This window comes from Mus caroli, unplaced genomic scaffold, assembly GCF_978045245.1.
Source record: "Mus caroli unplaced genomic scaffold, Mus_caroli_1 scaffold_18, whole genome shotgun sequence".
Taxonomy (NCBI): domain Eukaryota; kingdom Metazoa; phylum Chordata; class Mammalia; order Rodentia; family Muridae; genus Mus; species Mus caroli.
Window position 1 is genome coordinate 23,241,704 of NW_028227273.1, and position 27,567 is coordinate 23,269,270.

A 27,567-nucleotide genomic window follows, 5' to 3' on the forward strand; every position below is an offset into this window, starting at 1 on the left:
GTAGCTCTTGGAGTTCTGCCTGTGCATATTTGCAAATGTAATTGTGATGTTATACGTTTGAATTTGCATCCTGTTTAAGCAAATCAGAGCATGAGCATTTCAAGCCACAGGCTGCCCTGAGATAATGTTCTTAGCTTAGGTGGATGGGTCAGTTCCCCTCCTTGTAGTGTTTCCTGGATGACCACACCCAGTTTGGGCCTCTTGGAGGACTGTAGTGTGTTCAGTTACTGACTTACGATGACTGTTCATAGGCGATCAAGCCACTGTGCACATTGCCATGGTTTTCATACTTTCCCAAAAGACAATCCTCCTAAGGGTTAGGGAGATGGGTGTGTCAGGAAAGCACTTGCCACACAAGCGTGTAGCCCTGAGTTCTATGCCTAGAATACACAGGGAACAAAGGCCCGGGATGGTATTGTGTCCCAACACGGGGGAAGGGAACGGGTGGATCCTTGGAGCTTGCTATGCAGCTTTTCCTGGTCCCAGGAAGAAATCCTATCTCAAAAAACCAAAGTAGACAGTTCCCAATGTCTGTCCTGAATAGAATTACATGAAAGAGCCTATATCCAAATTACATTCTCTTGTGGGTTTTCTCTAGGTAAACTTGGACAAATATGAACACTTACAGAAGGCAGGGATTTTGAGTGTTTGGTATATTGGAGGGGCGTCTAAGCCCGTTAACAACATGATGTCACTCATGTGATTTACAGACATTGAAACTCAGAGAGCAGATAGCAAAACTAGACCCAAGGCCACCAGCATCCCCAAGCTTATCTGGCCTCTCCAGCACCAGCCAGAGGCTGAGCTAAATTAAGAGAGCTCCTCTGGGCTGTGAGAAGCTGGAACGCCAAGGTCACCTGTGGGAGGCAGAGCTGTCTGCAGCCTGAGGTTTTCATCAGGCAAATGTCTTCTACAACTAACCTAACAGTAACAGAGCCCAAAAGGGCCAACCAGTCTGCTCCGGCACTTCCTTAATCCTCAGAAAAATTCCCCTGAAATCAGGTCTCAGTGTCTCACAGGAAAGAAAAAGCACTGAGCCTCTCATTCAAAGAAACCTCAAAGCAGGAAGTGGGTGATGAAGGGCAGGGGCCAGGGTGCAAGCTGCCCAGGCTCCTTTCCTGAGATCCCTAAGGGATCAGCCACAGAAATCAGCAGCCGTCATATCAACCAACACAACATCCAAGCTTCCGACCCTCAGGAAAACCAAGGAAGAAGCCACAAGGCTTAGTTGTGGCTGATGAGATGATGCCACCCCTGAATCTCACAGTGTAGAAGCATCTTCAGACTCATCCTAGAAAAGCCAGCCTCCCCATTATTGTACCATCTGGACTTCATGCCAGAAGACAGCAGCCTCGCTTGGCATTACTCTTGATCCTCCTGCCCTGCAATTAGCAGGAAACAGACTGCAGCATGCTGTGCTGACACTCTGGCCTTCCACATTTAAGCATTGCCCAGCATTTGACTGAGCATCTCCTGCCTGGAGCCAGAATCTGTGTGGACCATGAGGAAGCAGGTTGGCAAGACAGCATTTTCATATGAGGAGTCCAGTAGACTAGAATCACCAGGCTTAGCTGGGTGGTTTTCTGTCCCTACTACCCAAGGCTCTGCAGCTTTCACCTAATCTCTTGGGCAATAGGAAGTTTGGTTACTTGTCACCTGGGCTAAGCTCAGCTCATTCTAGGCAGATGACAGCCTTTCCTGGGGCCAACATAATTCTACCCTGGTCATTTACTAGGGGCAATTAAATTCTCCATGTCACTAACCTAAATCCTTAAGCTTGTCACTTTATGGACAGGAACACCTTCAGGATCAGTGTTGCTGGTGGGACTGAGGTGTGTTTCATAGTAAACCCACCTGGCCCAGACAACTCATTGCTACACCTGCTGGAACAGAACCACACTCGGAGTCAAGATACCTCGCTGCATGATGTAGCCTCCACAGGAACTTTTGTGAAGGATTTATAGGGCTCCCTTGAACCTTTGGGGCCAATGCGGTTACATTCCAAACCTCAGCATTGATCTGAGTACAGAAGAAGCTCCCCCAGCCCCACCCACCCACACATACATCCCCTGCATCATTATTTTCCCAGAGCCTCTGGCTAGTGGACCAGGAGGGCTCTTTCCTGCTGTATCCAAGAGGACTTTGTCCCAACAGGGAGAACTGCATGGCTGAAACTCTGCTTGCAGCATGCTGATCTCCAAAGGTTTCTGTGTTAGGAGCTTAGTCCTCAGTTTGGAAATGTTGGAAGGTGGTAAGACTTTCAGGATGCAGAAGTTAGCATAAAGTAATGAGATCATTAAAAACGTTGCCCATGAAGATTAATAGAGGCCTTGAGAAGTGAATTAGCTCCCATGATGTTCTTTAAATAAATTAAAAAGTGTGTGAGTGTGTGTGTATGTGTGTGTGTATGTGTTTGTGTGTGTGTGCGCGCTCACATGAGTGCACACACGTGTGTGTAGGTCAGAGGTGAGTTTCAGGTGTGAGTCCTTGCCTTCTATCTCATTTGAGATGGTCTCATTTCAGCACTCCATTCACTAGGCTACCTGGGCTTCCCAGGACTCTCCCACCGCTGCCTCCCGGCCACCACAAGAGCACTGGGATTTTAGATGTGGATGCTGCCATGTCCCACCTGAAGTGGGTCCTGGGGTCTGAAATTGTGTACTCACGCAGAAAACTGTTCACTGAGCACAACCACCTTTCCTGGAGGAAAGGTGTAATCTCTTGCAGGTGCTCCCACCATTGTGACACTATCTACCACTGTGACATCATCACCACTGTGACATCATCACCATTGTGGTGCCATTTCACTATGAAGCCTCCATGAAAGCTGATCGTCGGGCTGGAGAGGTGGCTCAGTGGTTAACAGCACTGTCTGCTCTTCCAGAGGTCCTGAGTTCAATTCCCAGCAACCACATGGTGGCTCACAACCATCTGTAATGGGGTCTGGTGCCCTCTTCTGGTGTGTCTGATAATAGCTACAGTGTATTCATATACATAAAATAAATAAATCTTTAAAAAAAAAAAAAGAAAAATTAGTGTCACACTCTTAGACTTTGAGAACCATAAATTTTCTTTTTTTTTTCTTTTCTTTTTTACATAAACATCCCAGCCTTGGAGATTTTTGTTGTAGCAGCAGAAACAGACTAATACACAGGCTACTCCCAAGCCTACTGCTTTTCGGGGTCTTCATCCTAGGTGGGCACAGCAGGTCCTTGAGTAGAGGGCACCTGAGTCTTATAGGAGACACTAAATCCTGTTGTCCAAAGCGCCAGTCTTTTCCGTGCTAAGGAAGGTTGGCCTGGTGGCACAGAGCAACCTAAAACCCTTGGCAGAGAGAGTTAAAAGAGCCCTCTCCCCTGACAGGAGCGCTCATCCTCCTCAAATAGCCAAAGCCCGTTACTCTGCTTTGTGTAGGTTTTCCCAATAAATCCAGGGCCTGGCGTGATTTACCAAGAGCCTTGATTATTGGCAACAGCAATCTCACTCAGCCAGAGCAGCGCAGCGAGTGAGCTGTAATTTAGGGCCCGATTTGTATTGTTTGTTCCACGGCAACAAACTCAGCAAATCATAAATTTCCTCCGAGATAAAAAAATGTGGAAATTGACAATATTTATGAACTCGGGAGACAAAAAGGGACTTGACCAGGCCTTTGATTTGTAACTGAAACTTCTCCTGGTGGCTCTAGCCAAGGACATAGCTTGCCGTCCCAGGCCCAGGAACTAGGTTCTGGCCAAGGCATAGGGAGGGAGACGAGGTGAGTATGTCAGGGGTGTCTTGCCCAGGACTTGCTTTATGAATGCCAGTGGCCATGTGCCACCTGGCATCAGATACACAGCAGAGGCAGTCTTCAGTCACAAGTTCCTTCACACTGGCCCAGACATAGCCCTACTCAGGGACCACCTTCTCCGAAGACCTTAAGTGTTTAAACTTGCTCTTCCCTCTAGGGATATACTAAATATCACCTAACCAGGGAAGAAACAGGAGATGTAACAAAAAGTCCCCTGACACTGGGGAACTGAACAGAGATGCTATCATGATGACTGCCCAGTATGCCTTGCTCCCTTTCTGGGTCCCTTGCTCCTCTGTTTCAGTCTGTCACCAACCCCTGGCACAGATGAGGTTTGCCAAGAACAACTCACTCACCCCTGCGGTGCCCTGTGGCCCTGAGAAAGTCATTTTCCTCTTGTGGCTGACCGTAGGGAAGCTAGAGCAGGCCCTCTCTCATTGCCTCCGTTAGACCCACACAGTACCTAGTAGACTGCGGCAGTCTGACCAAGAAGGGCCCGGTAGGCTCATATATTTGGTCATTAGGGAGTGGCACTACTTAGCAGGATTAGTAGTGTGGCCTTGTTGGAGGAAGGGTGTCATTGGAAGTGGCCTTTGGGGTTTCAAAAGCTCAAGCCAGTCCTGGTGTCTCTGTCCTCTTGCTGCCCAAGGATCCAGATCCCCAAGCTACTTCTCTAGCACCATGTCTGCCCGTGTGCTGCCATGCTTCTCATCCAGGTGATTAGGGACTAATCCCCTGGCACTGTAAGCTAGCCCCGCTTACATGCTTTGTCTTATAAGAGCTGCCACAGGCGTGGTGTCTCTTCAAGGCAATAGAAACCTTAACTAAGACAATGAGTGTGGTGGCCCAGATGCAGGGACTTCCCACAGCCCCACAGGAACTGCGGAGGGATGCTCACCCAGGCTGCCCATCATGGCATCCAGTACGGTGGAGGCAGCGGTGGAAATCCCAGAGTTCTTAGAGTTAAGGTTGTCTGCAGCAGCGATGATGAGGGACAGCAGCATGGGGTGGATGCTCTCTTTCAGGATGGGAAGCATTTGTGCGAGGCATTCCAGCGCCCACTGGTTCACTTTCTTGTTGGAATCGTGAAGCCTTGGGGTGAAAGCATCAAAGACCTATTGAGGGAACAAAAACACCAAGAGTTTGTGGGCTTGGCAGGCATCAGCTGAAACTACCCCTGCATCCCTGGAATGGATCCCCAGACCTGTTGCTAGCACACTCCCAGTGATGAAGAAGAGCTCCTCTCCTCAAAAGGGGAACAGGCATAAAGAGGAGGGACGGACTGTATTCACATGTCAATCATCCAGAACACTGGGGCAGGTCCTCTTCACTATCATTCACTGATGACCTTAGCAGCCCATGTTGCTGGTGCTGTTATCATTCTCCGGTTTCCCAGTAACAAGGAGGGCTCATGGAGGAGACTGAGTCTCCTCAGATTGCACAGCTAGTGGAGGGCTTGGGTTGCCACCTGCCCGTCAGTGTCACTCCAAGGAAAAGCAGTAAACCTTCCTGGTGTTCAGCCAGTTACCCAGACTGTCCTTCATTTACAGCCCAGCCACTGTCCAACCACAGGCTCTGATACCAAATATTATGAAAATAATGAACTGCAGGTGACCCAAGTCATTGATGGCAGCACCCTCTCTGGCAGAGGGACAGAAGCCACCCAGAAAATCTCTGAGTGTTCTATAGATGCGCTCAAAACCCTCAGTCACACCCGCCTATTCTTTTACAAAGACCATCTGAAAAGTGAGTGCTTAGGGGCTCCCTGTACATCCCTCCAAATCAGTTCAGAGCTCTCCGGATCAAGTTGTCACCGACAGGAAGGAATAAAGGAGGACGAGCATGGGCGCGTGCTCACCTGGACTAGGTTGGCAGCCACGAGCTCTGGCTTGGCCTTGCAGTACTCAAGGAGCTTCCCAACGCCTTCCATCCGAGCCTGGAACTCCTTGGCCTCCAACAGCCTGGTCAGCTCCCGCAGCTGCTCTGCCATCTCCACACTGCCCCGCACGGAGGAGGAGCGTAGCCCCATCAGTCTCGGGCCATTGGAGCCGAGCCTAGGCGGAAGCAGGGGCTGACCCCTGGGGAAGAGCCCAGGGGATGAACGTATCCCTCATCCCAGCTGCATCCCACTGCCAGGTAGGACAGAAACAGTGTGTCTCCTACAGCTTAGACCAACCTCTGCCTCTTTTGAATGCTACTTGAGGACACTGCACTTGGGGGTCTCTGGACATCTCTTTGTCCTCAAAGGACAGTAAGCAAGGTTCTCTCTTCCTGGTTTTTGCATTTCCCTTTTCTGAGGATGTGTAAAGAATTGAGAGTAGGGAGGTTACATAAGAGTGGACCACGGACAGATGGCTCGTGCAAGTGTCGAGGGAGAGGGGATCAACCCAGGGTCTCGTGCATGCTAGACAAGTGATCTGCCACAGAGAAGCCCACCCTGCCACCAGCCCAGCTAGAATATATTTAAGCTAAGGATAAGGGAAGACCCAAGATTCTGGAGGCCATCATGTCCCGCCTCTGTTGTTTCCGATATCCTGCCCCTTGTTGGCTTGTCTCTCACATGCCTCTAGGAACAGAGAGTATACCTGCTCCTCACATTGAAATTGCATATCCATCAGAGCCTAGACTGTCTCAGCCAGCATGAGACGCTCTACCCAGGATTCCCACCCCCCCCCATACTTAGTTCAAAGCCAGGGTCTCAGAGCTCCTGCCCTAGACCCAGGTCCCACCCAACAGGCTCCAATATCACCCATTCTATCATTTGTTCATGCGGTTCACATTCTTGTCTACTGAATACCAACAGCTGTGTTTGGGTCCTGAGAACAAAGAGGCACATAGTGTTTGCCTTAAACATCTCACAAATAGATAGGAGACAGAGGTATGAAGGAGAGGGGGCAGCTTGTCCACCCTGAGGATATGGGGGCACCATGTCAGAGGGTGTCAGGGAGAAGGTGACAGGCAAGCTGCATCTTGTAGAATCGACACACACAAGTTCTAGGTACTCAGGATAAGGAAAGACAGAACAGAGCAAAGAAAGAAGGCATGAAGACAGAAAGATTGGGAGCTGATCTAGTTAAAGGAGGGGGAGTTGAGTAGGAGGATACAGGATGTCACTCAAGAGCTCAGCATCTGCTTCCTTCCCAGACATCTGCTACAGCCAGCTATTATCCTCACTGGACTTGGCAGAAGGGTTCCCATTTCAAGCAGAGGATTCCCTCTTGGTTCTTAACTGTTCCCGTACACACCCTCCAGCTCTCAGGCCAGGTCTTCTTGACTTCCTGTGTCCAGTTCTACCTCAAAACTACCCCCCAGGCTGACCAACCTAGCAGCTGAAGGACATGCTAATTTAAGTGAACAAAGAGACGCTGAGCTTAAACAGAGAGCCTGGCAGAGCAGAATCACATTCGCCTTGACTCAGCATCTCTGGCAGAATTGAGTCTGCCTAGGATGTGGGGAAGAGACCGTATCCCTACAAATCCATCCATTACAAATGCAGTGGATGAAACCCGATTGCAGAAACACAACTAAGTTTCAGACACACTCCACTCCACAACCCACCCCCATGGGCACATAAGACACCATTGTCAGCTTTGGTCATGGGGCCCCAGAGACACAAGAACAGCCATACCCTTCGTGACTAGGCAGCCCGTTCTCACACACCACCAGACTCTTTGACACCTTTCGACCTTTGGCAGATTGGAGTTCGTGATTGTCTTGGATTCCCTTGAGAAATAGACACAGACAGTAAGCCAAAAGGGGTATGCCATACCAGTCAAAAGCATAACAAGAATGATAAATATGCCATCTATCTCAGAGCATCCCCAGGTCACAGTCTGGAGCCCTGGAGGTAGGTGGGTAGAGACTGCAATCTCCACTTAAGACAAGAAGGAATGGAGGCCCAGAGAGTTTGAGACACATAGGGAAGACCCAGGTATAAGCACTGGAGACAGCACATTTAAGCCACCTGTCAACAGTCCCTGGGACCCAGACTCATTCCCTGACCTACAAGAGGGCCGAGCCGAACACTCGAGTTCCCCCAAGCTCACCCGTTGTTTGATGGCTGCCATGACTTTCCGTAGGTCATGAGATGGGAGAGATTGCTTCAGGAATGCATCAAACTTTGCATTGGCCATCAAGATATTCACCATCTTCCGGCCATAAAACCTGCCACCCGGGAGAGAACAAATGAGGAAACAGCCGCTGAGAGGCTAATAAATTCACTCTACAGCTTTATACAACTTTCCCAATTATAACAGGAGAGCTTTGCATACTTCTAATTAGGAAAGCAATCCCTACCCAGTTAAAAATTAGATTCATAAAAGAATAAACATCATCCATAATGCCATTACCAAGAGGAAATCACTATTAAATTTTTATATATTTTCTTTGTGGTTTTTTTCTATGCATTTACATTTTAATAGATAGCAGAATTCACGGGCAACTTGTTTCCAGACTGTTCACTTTCCTATTAATCATCTTCCCTAACTATGTGATGTTCTCCATATGTATCTTATTTTCAAGATTTTCTAAAATGTATGTGTATGCATGTTTGTCTAGGTATATGTGTGTGTGTGCGGGTACTGCAGAGTCCAATACACAATGTCAGAACTCCTGGAGTTGTGGATGATCGTAAGCTGTACACTGTAGGTACAAGGAATGGAATTTGGGTTCCCTGGAAGACTTCTTGGATGTACCCAACCACAACCTACCTCAAAGCATAAACAAGACACTAGTAGCAGCTTTGGCCATAAACGTAAGAACAGCCATATGTCTCCTCACTGGGAAAGTGCTCTTAACCACTAAGCCATCTCTCCAGCTCCTGTAAGTATCTCCTTAATAAATATCCATTTTAACTATTATCCAATATATCCAATATCCATATAGCTATATATCCAATTAAAAGAATATTTAATATTCTGTTGCACAGCTATCAAAAGTGTTCTTTTTTTCCCCCTAGGTTGGGACAGAAGTCAACTCTACCTGCTAATAGTGCTGGCTAGGTACAAGAATCAAGGAGAGCATGGGTCTGGGAACTCACACTTACACCAGGACTGGAGAGAAAGGGGAGGGGCATCCTAAAGTTTACAACATGGTCTGACACAACAGCCAGACATGGTTGGAGAATGTGAGGCTGAAGGAAGCCAGAGGGAGGGGCAGGCTGTATTCAGGGCAATGTGAAGGGGCTGGGCTTTGGCCTACAAGCCATGGGAAGCTGAGAATGCCCAGATATGCATGCTAATCTCAAGGCAGCAAAGATGTCTCGTCGCCTGTAACTCCAGCATCAGGGGATTGAGCATCCTTTCATGGCCTCCGTGATCACCACCACCCACCCACCTATCCCTCCCCTCACTCACACACACACACACACACACACACACACACACACACACACACACACACATGCTTAAATTAATCTAAAGACAAAATCAATCTTCTAACTCTGACAGGAAGTGAAGGAACTTGAAGACCTGTCAGGAGGCCACCATCACAAGCCAGGCAAGACATGAAGTTCAGAAATAAGCAACAGAGTGGGAATAAGATAAGGTCAGTCAGTTTGAAGAGCTGATAAAGGAGCCAGAGTTGAAGAATTTCCAAGCTTGAAGCAGACAGCACCTAGAAGGATGGTGTCCCACCCAACCTCAGACTCTGTTATTTACAAAGCGCATCTCTGTTTTCCACAAAGGAAAACCAAGGCAAGAAAGTGCTAGCTAGTTTCCACTGTCTTCTGTGCCACTGCCACACGAGTCGGGGCTTACAGATGAACAAAGGTCACATGTCTTGTAGTCCTATCTTTTCTCTTGCATGCATTCTTCCCTGCTCTGCAAGAAAATGTGGGGTTTGGGTCATTCCTCTCACACGAAGTCTTTTTCTACTTGTGTCTGACTGCTGCCCTGCTGCTCTCTGTCACTACAGCAACTGTGGTCTCAGTGCCAAGGGACCGTACGGTACTTCTAAAGCATTTGAGACAGAAATTAGCTCAGCATTCTCTCAACAGCACCCAACGGGATTTCTGAAAACACCCCCCACCCCTCAGTTAACAATCAAGGCAAGGTTCCTAGCGCCATTCCTTCCTACAGTGCAAACTTTAATTCCACAGTTCATGCAATGAGCAACAGCCACCACAGAGTTTGCAAATGTGCAGATAGAGAACAAAACCCAGATTAGTCACTGGCCGGCCAACAACAAGTAGGTGAGGCCTCCAACTAGAAGATGCATACATGGTGGTTTCAAAGATGCTATGGCACAGAGGACAACATAGCTGGGAGGATTCAGTAAAGAAATGGGAAAGCCCATTGTGCATCTTGCATAACTTGGTGAGTATTGGAGACTTTGGACAACATAGGGAGGCAGAATTGGGAAAAGGCAAAGAGTTGTCTCAAGGACACTTTATACTGAAGATGGGAGTGGGGCCTCAGGGAATGGATACCCTGGTGGTATTAGAGAGAAGAGACTGATCCTGGTGGTAGGAGAGCCAGAGAAAGGAGAGACAGTGGTTAGCTTTAATTGTCAACTTGACCTAATCTAGAGTCACCAGGAAAGGGAGTCTCAATGAGAAGAGATCTAAACTAGGTTGGTCTATGTGCATCCCTGTGAGGATATTCTGTGAGGTTGGTCTATGTGCATCCCTGTGAGGATATTCTGTGAGGTTGGTCTATGTGCATCCCTGTGAGGATATTCTGTGAGGTTGGTCTATGTGCATCCCTGTGAGGATATTCTGTGAGGTTGGTCTATGTGCATCCCTGTGAGGATATTCTGTGAGGTTGGTCTATGTGCATACCTGTGAGGATATTCTGTGAGGTTGGTCTATGTGCATCCCTGTGAGGATATTCTGTGAGGTTGGTCTATGTGCATACCTGTGAGGATATTCTGTGAGGTTGGTCTATGTGCATCCCTGTGAGGATATTCTGTGAGGTTGGTCTATGTGCATCCCTGTGAGGATATTCTGTGAGGTTGGTCTATGTGCATCCCTGTGAGGATATTGTGAGGTTGGTCTATGTGCATGCCTGTGAGGATATTCTGTGAGGTTGGTCTATGTGCATCCCTGTGAGGATATTCTGTGAGGTTGGTCTATGTGCATCCCTGTGAGGATATTCTGTGAGGTTGGTCTATGTGCATCCCTGTGAGGATATTCTGTGAGATTGGTCTATGTGCATCCCTGTGAGGATATTGTGAGGTTGGTCTATGTGCATGCCTGTGAGGATATTCTGTGAGGTTGGTCTATGTGCATCCCTGTGAGGATATTCTGTGAGGTTGGTCTGTGTGCATCCCTGTGAGGATATTCTGTGAGGTTGGTCTATGTGCATACCTGTGAGGATATTCTGTGAGGTTGGTCTATGTGCATCCCTGTGAGGATATTCTGTGAGGTTGGTCTATGTGCATCCCTGTGAGGATATTCTGTGAGGTTGGTCTATGTGCATCCCTGTGAGGATATTCTGTGAGGTTGGTCTATGTGCATCCCTGTGAGGATATTCTGTGAGGTTGGTCTATGTGCATGCCTGTGAGGATATTCTGTGAGGTTGGTCTATGTGCATCCCTGTGAGGATATTGTGAGGTTGGTCTATGTGCATGCCTGTGAGGATATTCTGTGAGGTTGGTCTATGTGCATCCCTGTGAGGATATTCTGTGAGGTTGGTCTGTGTGCATCCCTGTGAGGATATTCTGTGAGGTTGGTCTATGTGCATACCTGTGAGGATATTCTGTGAGGTTGGTCTATGTGCATCCCTGTGAGGATATTCTGTGAGGTTGGTCTATGTGCATCCCTGTGAGGATATTCTGTGAGGTTGGTCTATGTGCATCCCTGTGAGGATATTCTGTGAGGTTGGTCTATGTGCATCCCTGTGAGGATATTCTGTGAGGTTGGTCTATGTGCATCCCTGTGAGGATATTCTGTGAGGTTGGTCTATGTGCATCCCTGTGAGGATATTCTGTGAGGTTGGTCTGTGTGCATACCTGTGAGGATATTCTTAGTTGAGTTCACTGAGATGGGAAGACACAACTGCAATGTGGCTCATTTTACAGGCCCTGGACTGAGTGACAGCAGAGAGCTGGCTGAGCACATGCATGCATGCAAGCACGACCTCATGCTCGGTGCTCTTAACTATGAGTGTAATGGAACTTCGGCTTCAGGTTCCTACTGCCTTGGTTGTCCCACAGTGATGGACTGTAACCTACAATGTCTAACCAAAAAAAAATGCCTTTTCTCCTTTGAGTTGATGTGTCAGAGCATTTTGTCACAGAAAGAGTCAATGAAACTAAGACCTGGGACCAAGGTCATTCCACAGCCACCTCCAGATGATAGACAGAATGGAGAAGTCGCCCTAAGGAGTAAGGAGGAGCTGGAAGTCCTGGGGTTCCAGAAACCAGAGTATCATAAAGGAAAATGAAAAATGGTCAGCGTCATCCAGTGAGCGGTTAGGTCTAGTGAGATCTTAGATCTTGATCTCTATCCCTCACACCCAACAGTTACAGACAACCCCAAGCCTACCTCTGTAATTTCCCTCACTTCAATGAATGATGCCACCATTGACCCAGCTATTCAGTTTAAAACCTACAAGCCATCTTTGGCTTTGATGTATCTTTGAAAGCCTCACAGCCCATATTCCTGATAGTTCTGCTTTCAATACAGACCCAATGCCCAACCCATCTCCTGGGCCCAGCCTCCAGAATCACCATCTGTCCGCCATCATATGAAAAGCAAAGCCATCAGAAGAAATGACCCTGACGCACTTCCTCCTGTTAGATCCATTGAAAAAAAGAAGGAGAAGAAGGAAGAAGTAGGTATTGCCAGTCATTGGCCAGACCAAGGCGAGGTAGCAGCCCAGGCATCAGGGAGGTTCTCAGAAGAGGCACTCTGGGTCATCCAGCATGGTCCCTGGAGACTGGTGCCAGTGCAGGGCTGGATTTGTTCCATTAGATTCCCATTCAGAAAACAAAGAGGCCACGTGCAAGCCCCATGCAGAGGAGGAGATAGAAGGGCAGATACTTCAGCCTTCCAGGGAACACTGGGATGTGAGCAGCTCATGGGACCAACTCCTCTGCCCCCACTGATTGGGGAGGGGAAGGGGGAGATCTACAGCAGAGCCTGGTGGCCTTGATCCCCTGAACCACACTCCCCATCCTCTGAAATGAAAGCATTAGACTGTCAGCCTCACATCCAAACAGAGGTAGTGACAACATCCCAGAAAGTGAGAAGGCAGGCTCAACTGCCATCAACTGAGCCCCAGTTCTGGTTTTGGGAGGCAATCAGCCCCTGCTGTGCTTTTGCTTCAAGCCCCACCCCCACATGGGCACTCACGTGCACACAGACAGATACACACACACACACACACACACACACAATTTTAAAATCCTCCGGAACTCTCCCATCACACAGCCTAAAGTCCAACTTTTGACTTTGGCCTCCAAGGTCCTTCATGATCTGTGTCTGCCTACCATGAGCTAGTCTTTCTCCCAGCCTGACCATCCTTCTCCTTGTCCAATCTCTTTCCATCCTGGGGCCTTTATATTGTTTCCTTTGCCTGGATTACAAGCTTAGAGCCTCAGAGAATCAGCTACATCAACCTGTCCCTGCACTTATCCCTGGCCTCCACTTCAAGTCTTGTCCCCACATCCCCCAATCCACTTTGTTGTTTTTTTTTTTCCTTTTGTGCCCCACATCTATAATCTAAACTGTTCATTATATTTATTGTCTGTTGTGTATCTTCCTCAAGTAGGAGGCAAGCTTCAACACAACTGAAGCTCAATTTTTCCTATTAATTCTCATATGACTACTTAGTAAAAAGAGTTCTCAGTAAACACCCTTGCAAAAACAGCAGAATAGCTGTAGCAGATGGACCCAAGAGCCCTATTGTAAGAAGTGGAGGAATAGAAGATAAGAAAGAGAGGCAGCGGTCACTGAGCTGGCCATGACACTGGGGTGGGGGGTGGGGGGAACCGAGAACACAGCTGGAAGGGAAGGATCCACCTCCATCTATCTGATCGCCCCTTTGCTAAACTCTGAGGATGCTGAGCTGTGAGGCCAGGACCTGACCAGTGGCTTGTCACCTTGGCCACTCCCAGTCCCGAGTCCCGACCTACCTGGTGTCTTGGTTAGAGTCCTGGGCCAACCTCACCAAGTTGTGCACCAGCATGTCTGTGTTGTCTCTGGAGCCCGAGAGAAGCTTCTCTGCTCCGATCTGCTCCAGGACGGCCGAGAGATGCTTGGCGGTACATTTCCGGACTAGGGGGTTCCGGTGGCTAAAAGGAAACGACCACGGCCAAGAGGTTGGTGACAGGGTGGGGATGTGAGGGCCCCAGACTGACACACATGCAGATCTGTAACTGCAGACTGTAGACCCACGTTCATGCCAGCCATGACTTCAAAACCTCCCTCATGTGACTGGGGGCAGGGGGTTGGCCTTTGAGGAGTTATTCCTAATGACAGGGCCAAAGTTGACCACAGCATTAATGGGAGTGGGAAGAACAGCTGCATGAAGCCACATGGTTGTCCCCAAAGGGGCCTGTACACACCATTTCCAGGGCATTCGTGAGCCTAGGAACTCCTGTCTGTACATGAGGGTAGCCATCTTTCTTCCATACAGGAACCTCCCTCCCAGTCAATGTCTGCTCTTCCTTCTCTAGTTCCCCAGACAAAACTAGATGCTGACTCTGAGCTGGCACCTACTTGGTCCCCTGGTGAGTATAGTTGTATTCTTATATCCCCCCTACCCCCCCACCCCCCCTCCCTACCCCCCCTCCCCACCTCCAGTCAGGCTGCCAGGTCCCTAGAATCAGGAACCACATCGCCCTCTGTTGCATCTCCCAGGCCCCTGCTGGTGCTAAGCACTTGAATGATGCTTGGTGACAGTTGGTAGACTTTTGGCCATTGAATGGGTGGAACCTGACCTCTGGTAAAAGAAACCCATCAAAGTGTTGCCTCTCCCAAAACAAGGCTTCTGTGCCTACAGACTAGCAGGCAGCACTGACATGCTCCACACAGAAATGTTCACGGTGTTCCCCACTGTTGTGCACATAGTGGGGGAACAACCAGAGCCCTCCCTACTCAGTGTGACCCACAAATCCACACATTGGATCCAAAGCAGAGTCTACACATAAGCAAAGAGACTCGGAGACTCGAACCCAGGCATTTGAAGACAGTCTACCCTGGTCCTTGTGGTCAGTGATCATTGTCACACCCTCTATTAGGTGCCATGCCAGGCTCACCTTACCCATCATCTACCACCAACCATGAGCTGCCACCACCATCATACTACAGGAGAGAAAGTTGAGGCATAGAGAAAGGGATCTAGCAAAGGGACCGTTTCTCCCCCCGGTTCATTCAGCCACAGCCAAGGTTCAACAATGTTAGCTAAAGCAGGCACTGTTCTAGAGGTTATCTCATGAAGCTAGTAATTGGCACCTCAGAACCACCGCAGGGGAGAAACACCATTATTATCTCCATCCGCTGAGGAAGGACCGACCCAGAGAACCCAGGTCATGGCGCTCCGGAGCAGCCAATACTTTGCAACAGTTCCTGGTACAATAGCCAGGGTCTGCCGGCTGGTGCTCTAGGTAGGCTGAGGGGTGCATGCCTCTGTGTGACGAGTGACTTGCAGAAGTAGGGAGGCGTTCTGTTTTGTGGAAGCAAAGGCTTGGAAAATGCCTTTGGTTTTGCTACTGATTTGGTTTTAACTTGAGGGGAAGTAAATCAGGGTCTATCAGTAGCTCACCTCCTCCCCCTGAGAGAGGTCAGTTTTGTTCCTGGTCCACATTTCATCAGAAAGAAACACAGCTCCCCTGAGAGGGGCAGGAGCCTCAAGGGCACAGCTGAGGCTGCTTCTACAGCCCTGTCTCCCAAGCGTTACCATGACCACCATGCACTTTCCCAGCCGAAGCAGAACAACAGCATCCTCTCCTTCTAGCCATGCTTACCCCATTCTCTGAAGACTGCCTAGGAAGGGTAGCAGGAGCCCGCAGGATACAGGGGTTTGCTCCCTCTGCTAAATGTGTAAGCCTGGGAAGATGCCTCAGCATGCTGACACACAGAGATGCAGATGTGTGCACATGCACACGTGCACACACACAGACACACACACACAGACAGACACATACACACACAGACACACACAGACACACACGGACATACACACAGACACATATACACACACACACATACACACACACACACACACACACACACACGCCATCCCAAAAGACCCTCAAGAGCAGCAGTTTCTGCTTCCTTCCTCCCTGTCCTCTCTCCCATCCTTCTCTGCTCATTCCAAATGCCGGGACCTCTCCCCTGACACACATACCCAGACAGCACATACAAGACACCCGTAGATGTGAGGGCCACCAGTGCCCCCCACACACACACACACAGGGACAGCACATACTAGACACCCGCAGATGTGAGGGCCACCAGTGCACGGGCAGGGGTCACGTTTTCCACCATGGCACCCAGAGCCCGGTTGGCTGCCCGCTGGATGAACTCGCTGGTGTTCCCCATCTTCTGCAGAAGGCAGCGGGCAATCTCCTCAGCCTCCTGGTCCATGTTCTTCTTCAAAGCTCGGAAGAGGTCTCCCAGGGTGCTGATGGCCAGGCGGGATACCTTGGAACGGAGGTTGGTGACCTTGGAGAGAGAAGAAGGGGCCTCCAGGTCAGCTGTACCTTCCCAAGGGCTCTAAAGACACTGTGTGGCCCCCTCTGCTACTTCCTCACATATAACAAAGCTCTGTTCTCATCCTTTCCCACACTGGAGTTAAAAAAAAAAAACCTTCAGCATCTCTGGGCAGAACAGTGCATGCTGTCATTATCATGCCTACTTTACTATCATTGGAACTAATAATTCCATTTTCAACATTGTCTAACGTTTGTACATGTCCCCCACAAGTCCATGCTATGAACACTTGTTCCTGAGTTCCTGCTGCCTTAGGAAGATGAGGAACAAGCCGGGCGTGGTGGCGCACGCCTTTAATCCCAGCACTCGGGAGGCAGAGGCAGGCGGATTTCTGAGTTTGAGGCCAGCCTGGTCTACAAAGTGAGTTCCAGGATAGCCAGGGCTACACAGAGAAACCCTGTCTCGAAAAACCAAAAAAAAAAAAAAAAAGGAAGATGAGGAACTTTCAGGAGGTGGAGCCTAACCAATGAAAGTAGGTCACCAGGGCAGCCCTTTGATGCTCTAGCCCAGCCCCTATCTCCACTGGGCTCTCTGCTAGCTGTCTCTGCCCATTGTGTGAACAAAGTGCACAGTACACTCCTATCACCATGCCCTGCCATGTCTCCCCTGCCATGACGGGCTGAAATACCCCTGAGACCGTGAGCCAAAATAAATTTTTCCTCCGGGTGCTTCTCTCTAGAGTTTTGCCACAGTGGTGGAGAAAGAACTAATGCAGTACGTTCACAGAAATGGCCCACTCCACTCCTCACACCACGCTCCTGTTGCAGAGGCAGAAACCAACCCTCAACCACATGACACGGTCCAGCCAAAGGTCCACACAATGTCCTCTGCATCACAACCCTCCCACCCTCGCTAGGACAGTTCGTTCCCCAAGGTTGTAGAGTGGCATCTACTGGAATCAAGATCATGTTACTGTCTTTCAGGGCAGGACCTAGGCTGACATCTAAGCCTTGGGAAATGCTATGCCAGCCCTGAGGTTGAGCATCAACCCAGAGGACTCCATCCTTCCTTCGATGTTGCAAGCACAGAAGACAATGGACAGTGACAAATGGGAGCACACAGCTCCAACTGTTTCAACTCCCAAAGATTACAAGATAAAGAAAGCCCAGTTCTCAGTGCTGGCATCTGAGGGATGGGTAACTCCCACCTCAGGAGCTGGAGGCTGATGAATAAGCAGAGACAGGCTCCAGAGAGTCACTGGCTGCTGTGTAACTCACCTCAACAGCTAAGACAGGGAAAGGGTGTGTATGGATTAGGAGAGGGGGTGAAGTACAGAAGCTGTGTGTAGGCCTCACCTCCGCAGTCACTGCCAAGGACACATCGTGCAGCCGTGTACCGAGGACTTCCGAGTGACAAGCTGCCAGGCGCTGGATGTTCACCAGGCCCTTCTCCTTCATTTGCCTGAGAAGCAAGGCCAGGCTTGTCACAGGAGGGGAGGAGGGAGGTGACCTGTTTCTCTGCAGACAGTTCTCAGCAGGGTGGGATTTCAAGGCCTCATAAGCAGGGTTTCTAGGAATCCTAGCTAGCTGGTGGCAATGCAAACTGTTTTATGGACTCTTGACTGGCCCTCCAGTCTGGCCACCCAGGATCTGTTTGGGTCTTTGATACAAGATAGACAATGCCAAGAAGTTACTTAAAATGGGGGCTAGAGATTGGAAGGCTTCTGCAAGTGTTCTAAGTCACCAGTCACTACTTCACTAGTGACTAAGACCGTTTGTCTCATTTGCATCATGGGGAGGTGGGGTGGGGAGAAGCCCTTGTTTTAAACTTGATTTAGATGGGGCTATATCTTTGCTAGGAGAATGCTTGCCTAACATGCACAAGGTCATGGGTTTGGTCCCTAGCACTGCATAAACTGCACGTGGTGGCACATGGCTGTCATCCCAGCACTCAGGAGGCAGAGAGAACAGAAGTTCAAGGCCATTCTCACTGAGTTCAAGGATAGTCTGGGAGACATGAGACCCTGTTTTAAAACACATAAATTAACAAACTTGATTTAGAGAAATAGAGCTCTGACCTTCTCTTTGTTCTGTAGTCAGATTCCTACCAACCATGCCTGCCTCTAACATGTCACAGGACAGCACACAGGCAGACTTGGAAGGACCCAGAGCATATACAAGTAGTTAGAGCTACCAAACATATGAACCTAGATATGTGCATGCACACACACATACACACACACACACACACACACACACACACTTCTTCCTTGGCAGCAGACCCTAGGGATGAGGGAACAGGGAAGCTGGGGGCAGGACATCTTCTGTAGCCCTCCTAAATACCACCCCCACACAGACCAAGCCACAGGACCTAGAATGAAGGCCTCTCCTCACCAGTCATTGCTGTTGAGGCACTGGAGGGCATCTGTCAGCCCCAGTTCCGGGTTGGAGAAGGGCCTCAACTCCCTGAGAGCCCGAAGATCCATCTCCTCCTCCTCTTCCTCCCATTCAGGGGAGCCCAAGGTAAGCACGGCAGGTAGTGAGTTAGCTGCATTAGAGAGACAGCAAGCATCACCCAGGACAGCAGAGGGGTGCACACATGGGAACACACATACACACATACACACACGCACACACACACATAGCCACTCCTTCAGACACTGAAGAGCCTGACCTCAGTGCAACCCCACACACAGGGAGAAAAGCCTGGAGGCCTGTAAAGCCAGCAGCCAGCTCTACCTGACTTGCCCTGACTTCTCACCTATTCATTCCGGTGCCAACATTAGGAACATACTGGCAGCTAGGCATCTTGTGGAAGCTGCCGAGCCTGTGGCTCACCTCCAGTTCTTTCCTACCTTGGTTGGGATCTGGAACAAGGAGCAGCCAATAGACTCCTCACTCGCTGGGTAGCATTCTGAGCTCACTTTTCTCCAGGAACCTCTGTTCCTTCAATCCTACCATCCCCTCCTCTGTGAGACGCCTGGGCATGGAAGCACTCATGGGCAGATGGGCAGAGGAAGGCAGGGGACAGTGAGAAACACTGGAGGGGACTGTCACCTGCAGGGTCAAAATGTGGCCACACTTTTAGGAACTGATGGAAAGGGGAAGAGCTGGGGTGTGACTCAATGGTAGAATGCTTGCCTAGCATGGGTGAGGCTCTGGGTCCAGTCAAGACAGACACACAGACACAGACAGACAGACAGACAGACAGACAGACCGACAGAGTCAGAGACAGAAAAAGATAGAGAGACACACAGAGAAAGATATAGAGACAGACACACAGAGAGAACAGAACATGTTTTCTTTCTTGTGGGTAGATTATAGAAAGTTCTAGGAACAGGAGGGAATTTCAGAAACACCCAGCAGTGGGCTCTCCTCCTTCCCTCCTTCCCTCGTCTCCCTTCCTGGCTAGTTCTGCTGTGAGGCCCCCTTGGTCCCCTCTTCCTAGAATGACTTTCACTATAGTATACCCAGGAGATCCTGGACCTGGATGAATTTGTGTGTGTGTTTACTGGAGATTGAACATACCAGTCAAGAACTGTACCAGTGACCAGGCTGGCCTTGAACATTCAACCCTCAGCCTCCTGGGTATCTGAGAATATAGTCCTGTACCAGCACTACTCCTGCGGTAGTAGCCAGCCTCCGACCGTCTTCCCTACCTCCACACCACCCTCTGACATCATTTCTCTCCCACCTAGATTTAAGATTTATTTATTATTATACATAAGTACACTCTAGCTGACTTCAGATGCACCAGAAGAGGGTGTCAGATCTCATTATGGGTGGTTGTGAGCCACCATGTGGTTGCTGAGATTTGAACTCAGGACCTTTGGTAGAACAGTCAGCGTTCTTACCCGCTGAGCCATCTCACCAGCCCCATCCCCCCCACACACCTAGATTTTAAGCACAGACTTGCTCGTAGACACACATTCGGACACACAGGACCCTCAGGGGTCACTTCAGCTTCTAGTCTCTAGGGTTTGTGTTGACTCTGTCTTGGCCTGCCTTTGCCCACCAGCCTCTCCATAATGCTCATAAATATGCCTTCCCACAGTGGTCCAGGAACTACCATGTTCTCCTCACACATGAGGACAGAACTGAGGGAATGAAGGTAAGGCTTGTCTCTGGGTACCTGGTCTCCTGAGACAGGCTGCAATCTCATGAAGTTCATTAGGGATATAACGAAAACCAAGTTCCAGTCCTGAAATCCCATCATTTCCAAACTGACCGAAAAATTAGGTGCCGATGTAACTGATAAATCAACGTGACACTCATAGGACTGTCAAGAGCGTAAGAGGATTCAGACTCAGCGTACAGGGAGGTCATGAGAGGAAGGCACTGTCTTTTCCTAATTCTACCCCATCTACTCACAAACACACACAGCTTCGACAATGACACAGGAACCAACCATCCTGAGTCCAAGACTCAGCAGCCAAAGTCTTAGGCTGACAGCCCACCATCACTGGGGATGACACGAGTCTTGAACTCTCCGTTCTACCATCCATACAGTGAGGGTGGTGGGTTAGGCGGGTGAGCGCTTCTCAGTATTGATCACTTTCATGATTCATTCCTTAATGAATGACACCATTCACCATCCAGGACACCATCCAGGTCACAAGCACTCCGAATGGTGGCTCCTCACCAGTCACTGCTGTGGAGGAGCGAATCTGCTAACCCAGTGCATGCATTCCCTCTCTCTCTCTCTCTCTCTCTCTCTCTCTCTCTCTCTCTCTCTCTCTCTCTCTCTCTCTCTCTCTCTCGTGTGTGTGTGTGTGTGTGTGTGTGTGTGTGCATGTGTGGATGTGTGTGTGTGTGTGTGCATGTGTGGATGTGTGTGTGTGTGTGTGTGTGTGTGTGTGTGTGAGAGAGAGAGAGAGAGAGAGAGAAACAGAGGCAGACAGACAGAGACAGACAGACAGAGACAGACAGACAGAGACAGACAGACAGAGACAGACAGAGACAGACTGACAGAGACAGACAGAGATAGACAAAGAGAGACAGAGAGAGACAGAGACAGAGGCAGAAACAAAGATAGACAAAGAGAGACAGACAGACAGAGACAGACAGACAGAGACAGAGACAGAAACAGAGATAGAAAGACAAAGAGAGACAGAGAGATAGAAGAGAAACAGACAGATAGAGACAGAGACAGACAGAGACTTAGATAGAGACAGGGAGAGAAAGCCAGGTCTTGCACATGCTAGACAAATGTTCTACCATTAAGCTAAACCCCTAGCTAACCGTATCTCTTAATTACCTATAATTCTCACATATTTTGCACTTTCTTCAAATCAAGACTCTTTCTAGATCCTAAATACATGTATTTTAAAGGAAATTTTAGGTCACAATCACAGGTAAACAAGTGTTACTTGTGACAGACTATGGTGTTTATAATAAAAGGAGATTAACCTTTAAACCCCCAACTATGAAATTTCAGCTGGTTACGAAGCCTCTGAACCTAAACATGGGTCCCTTTGTTAAAATAAAAACCAAAACAAAGATGGAAGGCAGGGTGGTCCACACACCTGTGGTCCTAGCCCCTAAAAGGCCAGCACACACACACGTTAAAAGTAAAACCATAGATACTGAAAAAGAGTCTCCACTTAAGGCTCTCTATTCGACACAACCAAAAAGATACAAAGAATGGAAACTGCAAGTCAAAAACACTTATAATAGCAAAGCTCTGCTTTACCTGGTCATCATTATCTGGCATGGAACAGAAAAAGGAAATATGAATCAAATGACTAGTCTCAACATTTGGCTTAAAAAAAAAAACAAAAAGAGTCTTTTCAAATGAAGGAACACCTGAATGCCTAATATGAAGAAGAGGAGGAGGAGGAGGAGGAGGAGGAGGAGGAGGAGGAGGAGAAGGAGGAGGTGAGGCTCCTTTAAAGGTGAGATGGAACATCCCCTGGTTCCTTGGCAGGTCCCCTGAGGTGTCCTTGCTAGATCTTGGACTCCTTGGTCCCAGCCAGCCCTATCCAGTCCCAACAATATGAAGTCACGGGCAAGCATCCAACATCTTCCCAGAGCTCCTCTCGGAAGCAGTTCCTTGCCTGTATCTTTGGTCTTCATATACTGATGACTTCTCTAGGACATGTCACACTAGGCTGGCAGAACTGCCTAGCCATCTACTGGATAACATGACAAAGACAGGTAGCCAGGGTCCCTCTGACCAGAGAGAGATCAAGTCCCACCTGATGCATGGTGGGTAAAGCCAGGCTCCTGCTTGCTGACAGGGATGCTGGGCAGGGAGGCTCGGTTAGCCCGTTTCCTCTGGAGGACTCCTATGTTGTTTCTGCGTGGGCTGCTCATCCCAGCGGGCTCGGACAGGGCTCCACTGCCCCGCAAAGGAAGGAGGCCTGTGGGAAAAAGTCCTGGACTTAGCAGGTCCTCCACATCCCTAGCATGACATTTCTGTGGCAATGGGTAGGTCCATCGGCAGGTGACAAGAGAGGGTTCTCTGTCCTGTCTCAGGATGGAAATGGAGAGGAGGTGTGGGCAACCTTCTCTTTTGGAAGGTTGAGAGCCCAGGAGTTGTCCAGGAAGTTTTCCCAGTGGAGACACCCACCCAAGGCATTAGTACCTTCCTTTGCTGAGGTTCTCCGTGCGCCTAAACCCTGAGAAACCAGTTCTCGCTCCCACTCTGGCTCCTTTGCCCTCCGAAGCAGCTCCATCTCCTTCATCTGCTTCAGCCTCATCTTTTCCTGGGCAGACTTGGAAATGGTGACTTGGACCTGGCACAAGGTCAAGGGAATGTCTATTAAACTTGAGAACCCAACCGGTCTTTCCACACTTTCCTTCATTTCGTCGCAAAACATAAGACTGCCTCCCAGGTGTCAGCCACTGTCCCCGAGGGAACCAAAAAGAGCTAAGTCCTGATGCCCTGGGAGCCTCTCAGAAGGGGTAGGGCACAGACAGTAAATAGTCAGTCTGTCTGAAATGTCATACAAGATATGCTAGAAGAAAAGCAAAGCAACAAGGTGACAGCTTTGACTTCAGGGAAGAAACCCCTTAGATAAGTGACTCCCTCAGCATGAGATTTAGTGATGACACAAATGAAGACAGGCAACAGGCCACATCGTTTTGAGGAGAGAAACGTTTTAGCAGAAGAGTGACTGGCTGTAAAGTCTCTGAGGCTGGGGTGTGCCCCGAGTGAGTAGGGAGCACTGAGTTAAAGCAAGTCAGGAACTGACAGGGTCCATTTTATGCTGACTTTTAGGGCCAGGAACAAGGGGTTCTAGCTTTTCACAAGGATGTAAGAGACCATTTAAAGTCTTTAGCAGAGGCATGACAGGATCCAACTCTTCCACTTGGGGAGAACAGTTTCTCCAAAGACTGTATTTTCATAAAATTTTATCTTTAAATAGATTGACATTCTTAAGAAGTTATAAGGGCTGGAGAGATGCCTCAACAGTTAAGAGCACTGACTGCTCTTCCAGAGGTCCTGAGTTCAAATCCCAGTAACCACATGGTGGCTCACAACCACCTGTAATGAGACCTGATGTCCTCTTCTGGTGTGTCTGAAGACAGCTACGGGGTATTTACATATAATAAATAAATCTTTTTTTAAAAAATGGAATGAGAAGCCCCTTTATGCAACCTCCACCAATGATGTTATCAACAACCATAGAACACTTTGACTTCCATTGTGTGGAGAGAATCAAGAACATGGAAAGCCATTAGGGAATAATGGGACATCTGTGCAAGAATGGGATGGGGTGGATCAGGGTAAAGGGAGAGCGTGGGGAAAGTGGAACACAAAAACTGTTTGCAAGTAGAGTTGGTTTTGCTGATACACAAAATAAGGAAGGGGAGGGGGGAAGAGAAGCCAAAAGTGGAACTAGGATTTTCAGCCTGAGTGGCTAAGAGTTGCCATTCACTGGGTAGAGACCTTCTGAGTGACGGATGCCAAGGTAGGAGTTCTAGGCATGGTAGAGTCAGAACCTAATTAGATATTTAAGTAGAGATGCTGGAGGTACGGGGGTGATGAGGTGAGGACTTTGACAGTCTTTAGCCTACAGTACTTTAGACACAGCAGTTAGTGTCATGGAGCAGAGCACACTTTCTGCGATGATTAAGTAGCCCAGAAACCAGAGGACTGAGCCCTGGGATCCTCGGTGTCTACAGGTCAGGAAGATGGAGGGGTGTACAAAGGAGGGAGGAGATGAACTGGCCTTAATGAATGCCCGGAACACCTCCTTTCTCACTTGTATCCCTAGGTGGAAAGTTCAGACGGGACACATCAGAAGCTGAATTTTCAAACTCAGTGCAAGGCAGAGGAGGACTGAGATGTGACATTTGGGACCTCAGAGGGGTGCTGAGGACTGAGACTGCTAGGAAAGGCCAACAGAGAGTCGCTGGGCTGCTGGGAGTGCCCTGGGTTCCAGGAGGGTGTCGTGACACGTGGAAACAGCCAAAGGCTAATGCCAGAGCCAGAACAGGAGCCGGCAGGGAACAAGCAAGCGGGACCATGGAGTTGGGATAACACGGTTGGGACAAAAGAACGTGTAGCGTCCGGGCCTGTGGAATGCCTGTGGAGTGAGTGGCTGAGGCAGGCTGTAAGATAAAGTCATATCACACATAGAATTTTCACGGCTGCCCTTATTAGAGACTGGCTGTCATGCTGTCAGCAACTGTCTGTGTCTGTGATACAGCACACGCTCAGGGCAGACCTCCCATCTCTGCCTCAGAACTAAGCTGCCATGCCCATTTCAAAGGCAGAACAGAGGGATCCCATAACAATGACTCTGTGTGACTACACTCATCTCAATCAGGCAAGAGAAGCCACCTCCCGAAGGTCACCTTCTGAGTGCAAGGTATTTGTCAGCCTGTCAAGAACAGCTTTGGCCCATCAGCCTCTGAGTCAGCTGCCTCCTGGCTGCTATCTTGGGGGTCAGTTCAAATTACTCAGCCTGGTTCAGCTAAGCCTCTTCCCAGCATCCTGCTCCCTCCAGCCCACGTGTCACCTTCTTCTGTCCTTCCCCCCTCCTTCCATCTGCCATCCTCCTTGTTCCTGGTCCCCACACTCAACCTCAGCTTCCTTCTTGACTCTCTCCATCTCTGCAGCCCTCCTCCCCAAACTGTCCATAGGTCCTGGCCTTAAGTACTTGGAGAAGCAGCCTTGGCCATTCTTGGCTCTGCCTCATTCCCCACCAGCTGGCTGGCCGGCTGCAGCACAGCAGATTTTAGAAGCGTGCTTGCATCCAGCCAGTTGGACCTCAGCTTCTTCCTCCTCCTGCTTCCCTGGTACCTTGGTGCTGGACTCCTTCTGGTCTTCTTCGTTCGCCAGGGAGTAGGTTTCTTTGGCATGACTGGAGAATGCTGTCAGAGTAAAGGCAGACTCTGACGAAGCCAGGGACGGTGCGGGGGCTTCATCAGACTTGGCTTTGACAGCTGGAACCAAAGGTTTTGACGCTGGAGAAGTCAAGAGCAGGGACAGAGCTGAAGACAGTGGCACTGTGGGCTGTCAGTGGGTCCCTGACCCTGTGCCCGATGGGTTTTACAGTACAAGCCCTCAATCTTCAGTCCTTCTTGCCCACACTTTCCTAAGGGGGAAGTTAGATATTCTCCAGAGTAGCATTGCCAGGGAGGTCTAGGACCACGCCATACTCCAACCGCTCACTCATTCATTCACTCATTCATTCATTCACTCACCCATTCATTCACTCACTCATTCATTCATTCACTCATTCATTCACTCACTCATTCACTCACTCATTCATTCACTCATTCATTTATTCACTCATTCATTCACTTATTCATTCAGAAAACAATAACTGCACATTTTATTCAAGTGGACAGAGAGTGGAAAATCAATCAAATTAAATAATCCTTGCCAAACGTTTATACCACTCCAGCAGAACCAGAAGGGCCCTGAGAATTTTTGAACATTAGTCTAAATCCTCTCATTTCACAGATGGAGAAACTGAGGCCCAGCAATCTTCTTCTCCAAACAACATCAACTCCATAGCAGCTCACCATCACCCTGTATTTTCCCAATCAGTGAATTTAAAGGTACAGACAGAATGAGTTCCCTAATTTCCTCCTGCCCTTAAACATGGGCATTCACCACCTCAAAAGAGCCAGCTCACCATTGAAATTGAAATTGAAATGGGGCTGCCACCTAGGGATGCCCAGGATGGAAAGGACATTTTGAATGGTCACCATTTCTTCATGAGGGGTCCTTCTGCTTGTGGCAGAGTGAGGAAGGGTTAAGAGGTCAAAGATGTGGGAGGAGGCACAGATGTTCAGGGGCCAAGTGCTCAGGGTGAGGTCTGCGAGAGTGCCACAAGACGAAAGACAGCATGGCAGCCCTTATGGTTACTATTGAGCAGTGTCACCCCAGCTGACAGCCAGCGACAAAATGTGCTCTAAGAATTTTCATATATCCAAGTTCTTACCCACACCCCCAAGAGACACCTAGAAAGCCTTGTCTGAGCAGGCTGTGCCTGTTGATGGACACCTGATGATGACATGGTCTCCTGGACCGAACTGCCATGCCAGCCATCTGAGGGCTAGCACATAAGGACATCCGAGGTCTCACGTGTATCACCTCAGGCACCCCAGGCACACTCCACACGACTGAGCTGGGGAGACAGGAGAGGTGCCTGCCTTCAAGGTGCAGCTGCCAGGCTTGCCTCTCAGGCCCAGCTCAGAGCCTCCAGGGCAACAACCTGCCACTCTGCCAGCCACCTCGCTTGCTGAGCTGATTAGTCAGGGACCTGCCAGGGAGCCAGTCACCCTCCCTCCAGTCAGCAGAGCAGGAGCTCTGTGCCGCCTGAGCTCAGGGTGCCCCTCACAGACTGTACCCTCTTTGCCTGCCCCCTCATCACCCTCCAGCCACAGTGCAGCTTCCCTCCATCCACAATCTCGCCCCAGCAGCAGATGATCAGCCCAGAAGGGATGACCTTCTACATCCATCCCCCTCCCTTCTCCGTCCTCCTTCTAGAAAACTGCCCTCCCCCCTGCCACACATCCACTCTCTGGTTGGCCCTGCTCCCCTGACCTTTGAATCTGCTGAGAGCAACTGCTGAGGCTTATAAGTAGTGGTTTAATGCTTCACTCTGTCCAGTGAGGGTATCCCTATGCGCTTTACACAGAGCAAGAAACTGCCACTTGCTGTGTCAGGCCCACTCTGCCACAGGGCAGCCCTGAACGCAGGTCTAGCCGAGCTACTTAAC

At 49.4% G+C, this 27,567-nt stretch overlaps 1 protein-coding gene across 4 annotated transcripts in view; it reads right to left on the reverse strand.

The window, feature by feature from the left end:
• The window catches only part of Togaram2 (TOG array regulator of axonemal microtubules 2), a 59,207-nt gene that overhangs the window by 7,841 nt on the left and 23,799 nt on the right, over positions 1-27,567 (reverse strand). For 3 of the 4 annotated variants that reach the window (XM_085832871.1, XM_085832873.1, XM_085832870.1), the window contains 11 exons: positions 25,638-25,801; positions 22,971-23,121; positions 22,582-22,746; positions 18,779-18,932; positions 17,741-17,846; positions 16,162-16,397; positions 13,865-14,023; positions 7,834-7,951; positions 7,416-7,510; positions 5,646-5,865; positions 4,686-4,902 (listed from right to left, as the gene is read on the reverse strand). In XM_085832871.1, the coding sequence (XP_085688997.1) occupies positions 4,686-4,902; positions 5,646-5,865; positions 7,416-7,510; positions 7,834-7,951; positions 13,865-14,023; positions 16,162-16,397; positions 17,741-17,846; positions 18,779-18,932; positions 22,582-22,746; positions 22,971-23,121; positions 25,638-25,801 (1,785 nt within the window). The remainder of the gene's footprint in view (positions 1-4,685; positions 4,903-5,645; positions 5,866-7,415; positions 7,511-7,833; positions 7,952-13,864; positions 14,024-16,161; positions 16,398-17,740; positions 17,847-18,778; positions 18,933-22,581; positions 22,747-22,970; positions 23,122-25,637; positions 25,802-27,567) is intronic. The other variant, XM_085832872.1, reaches the window with a different exon arrangement.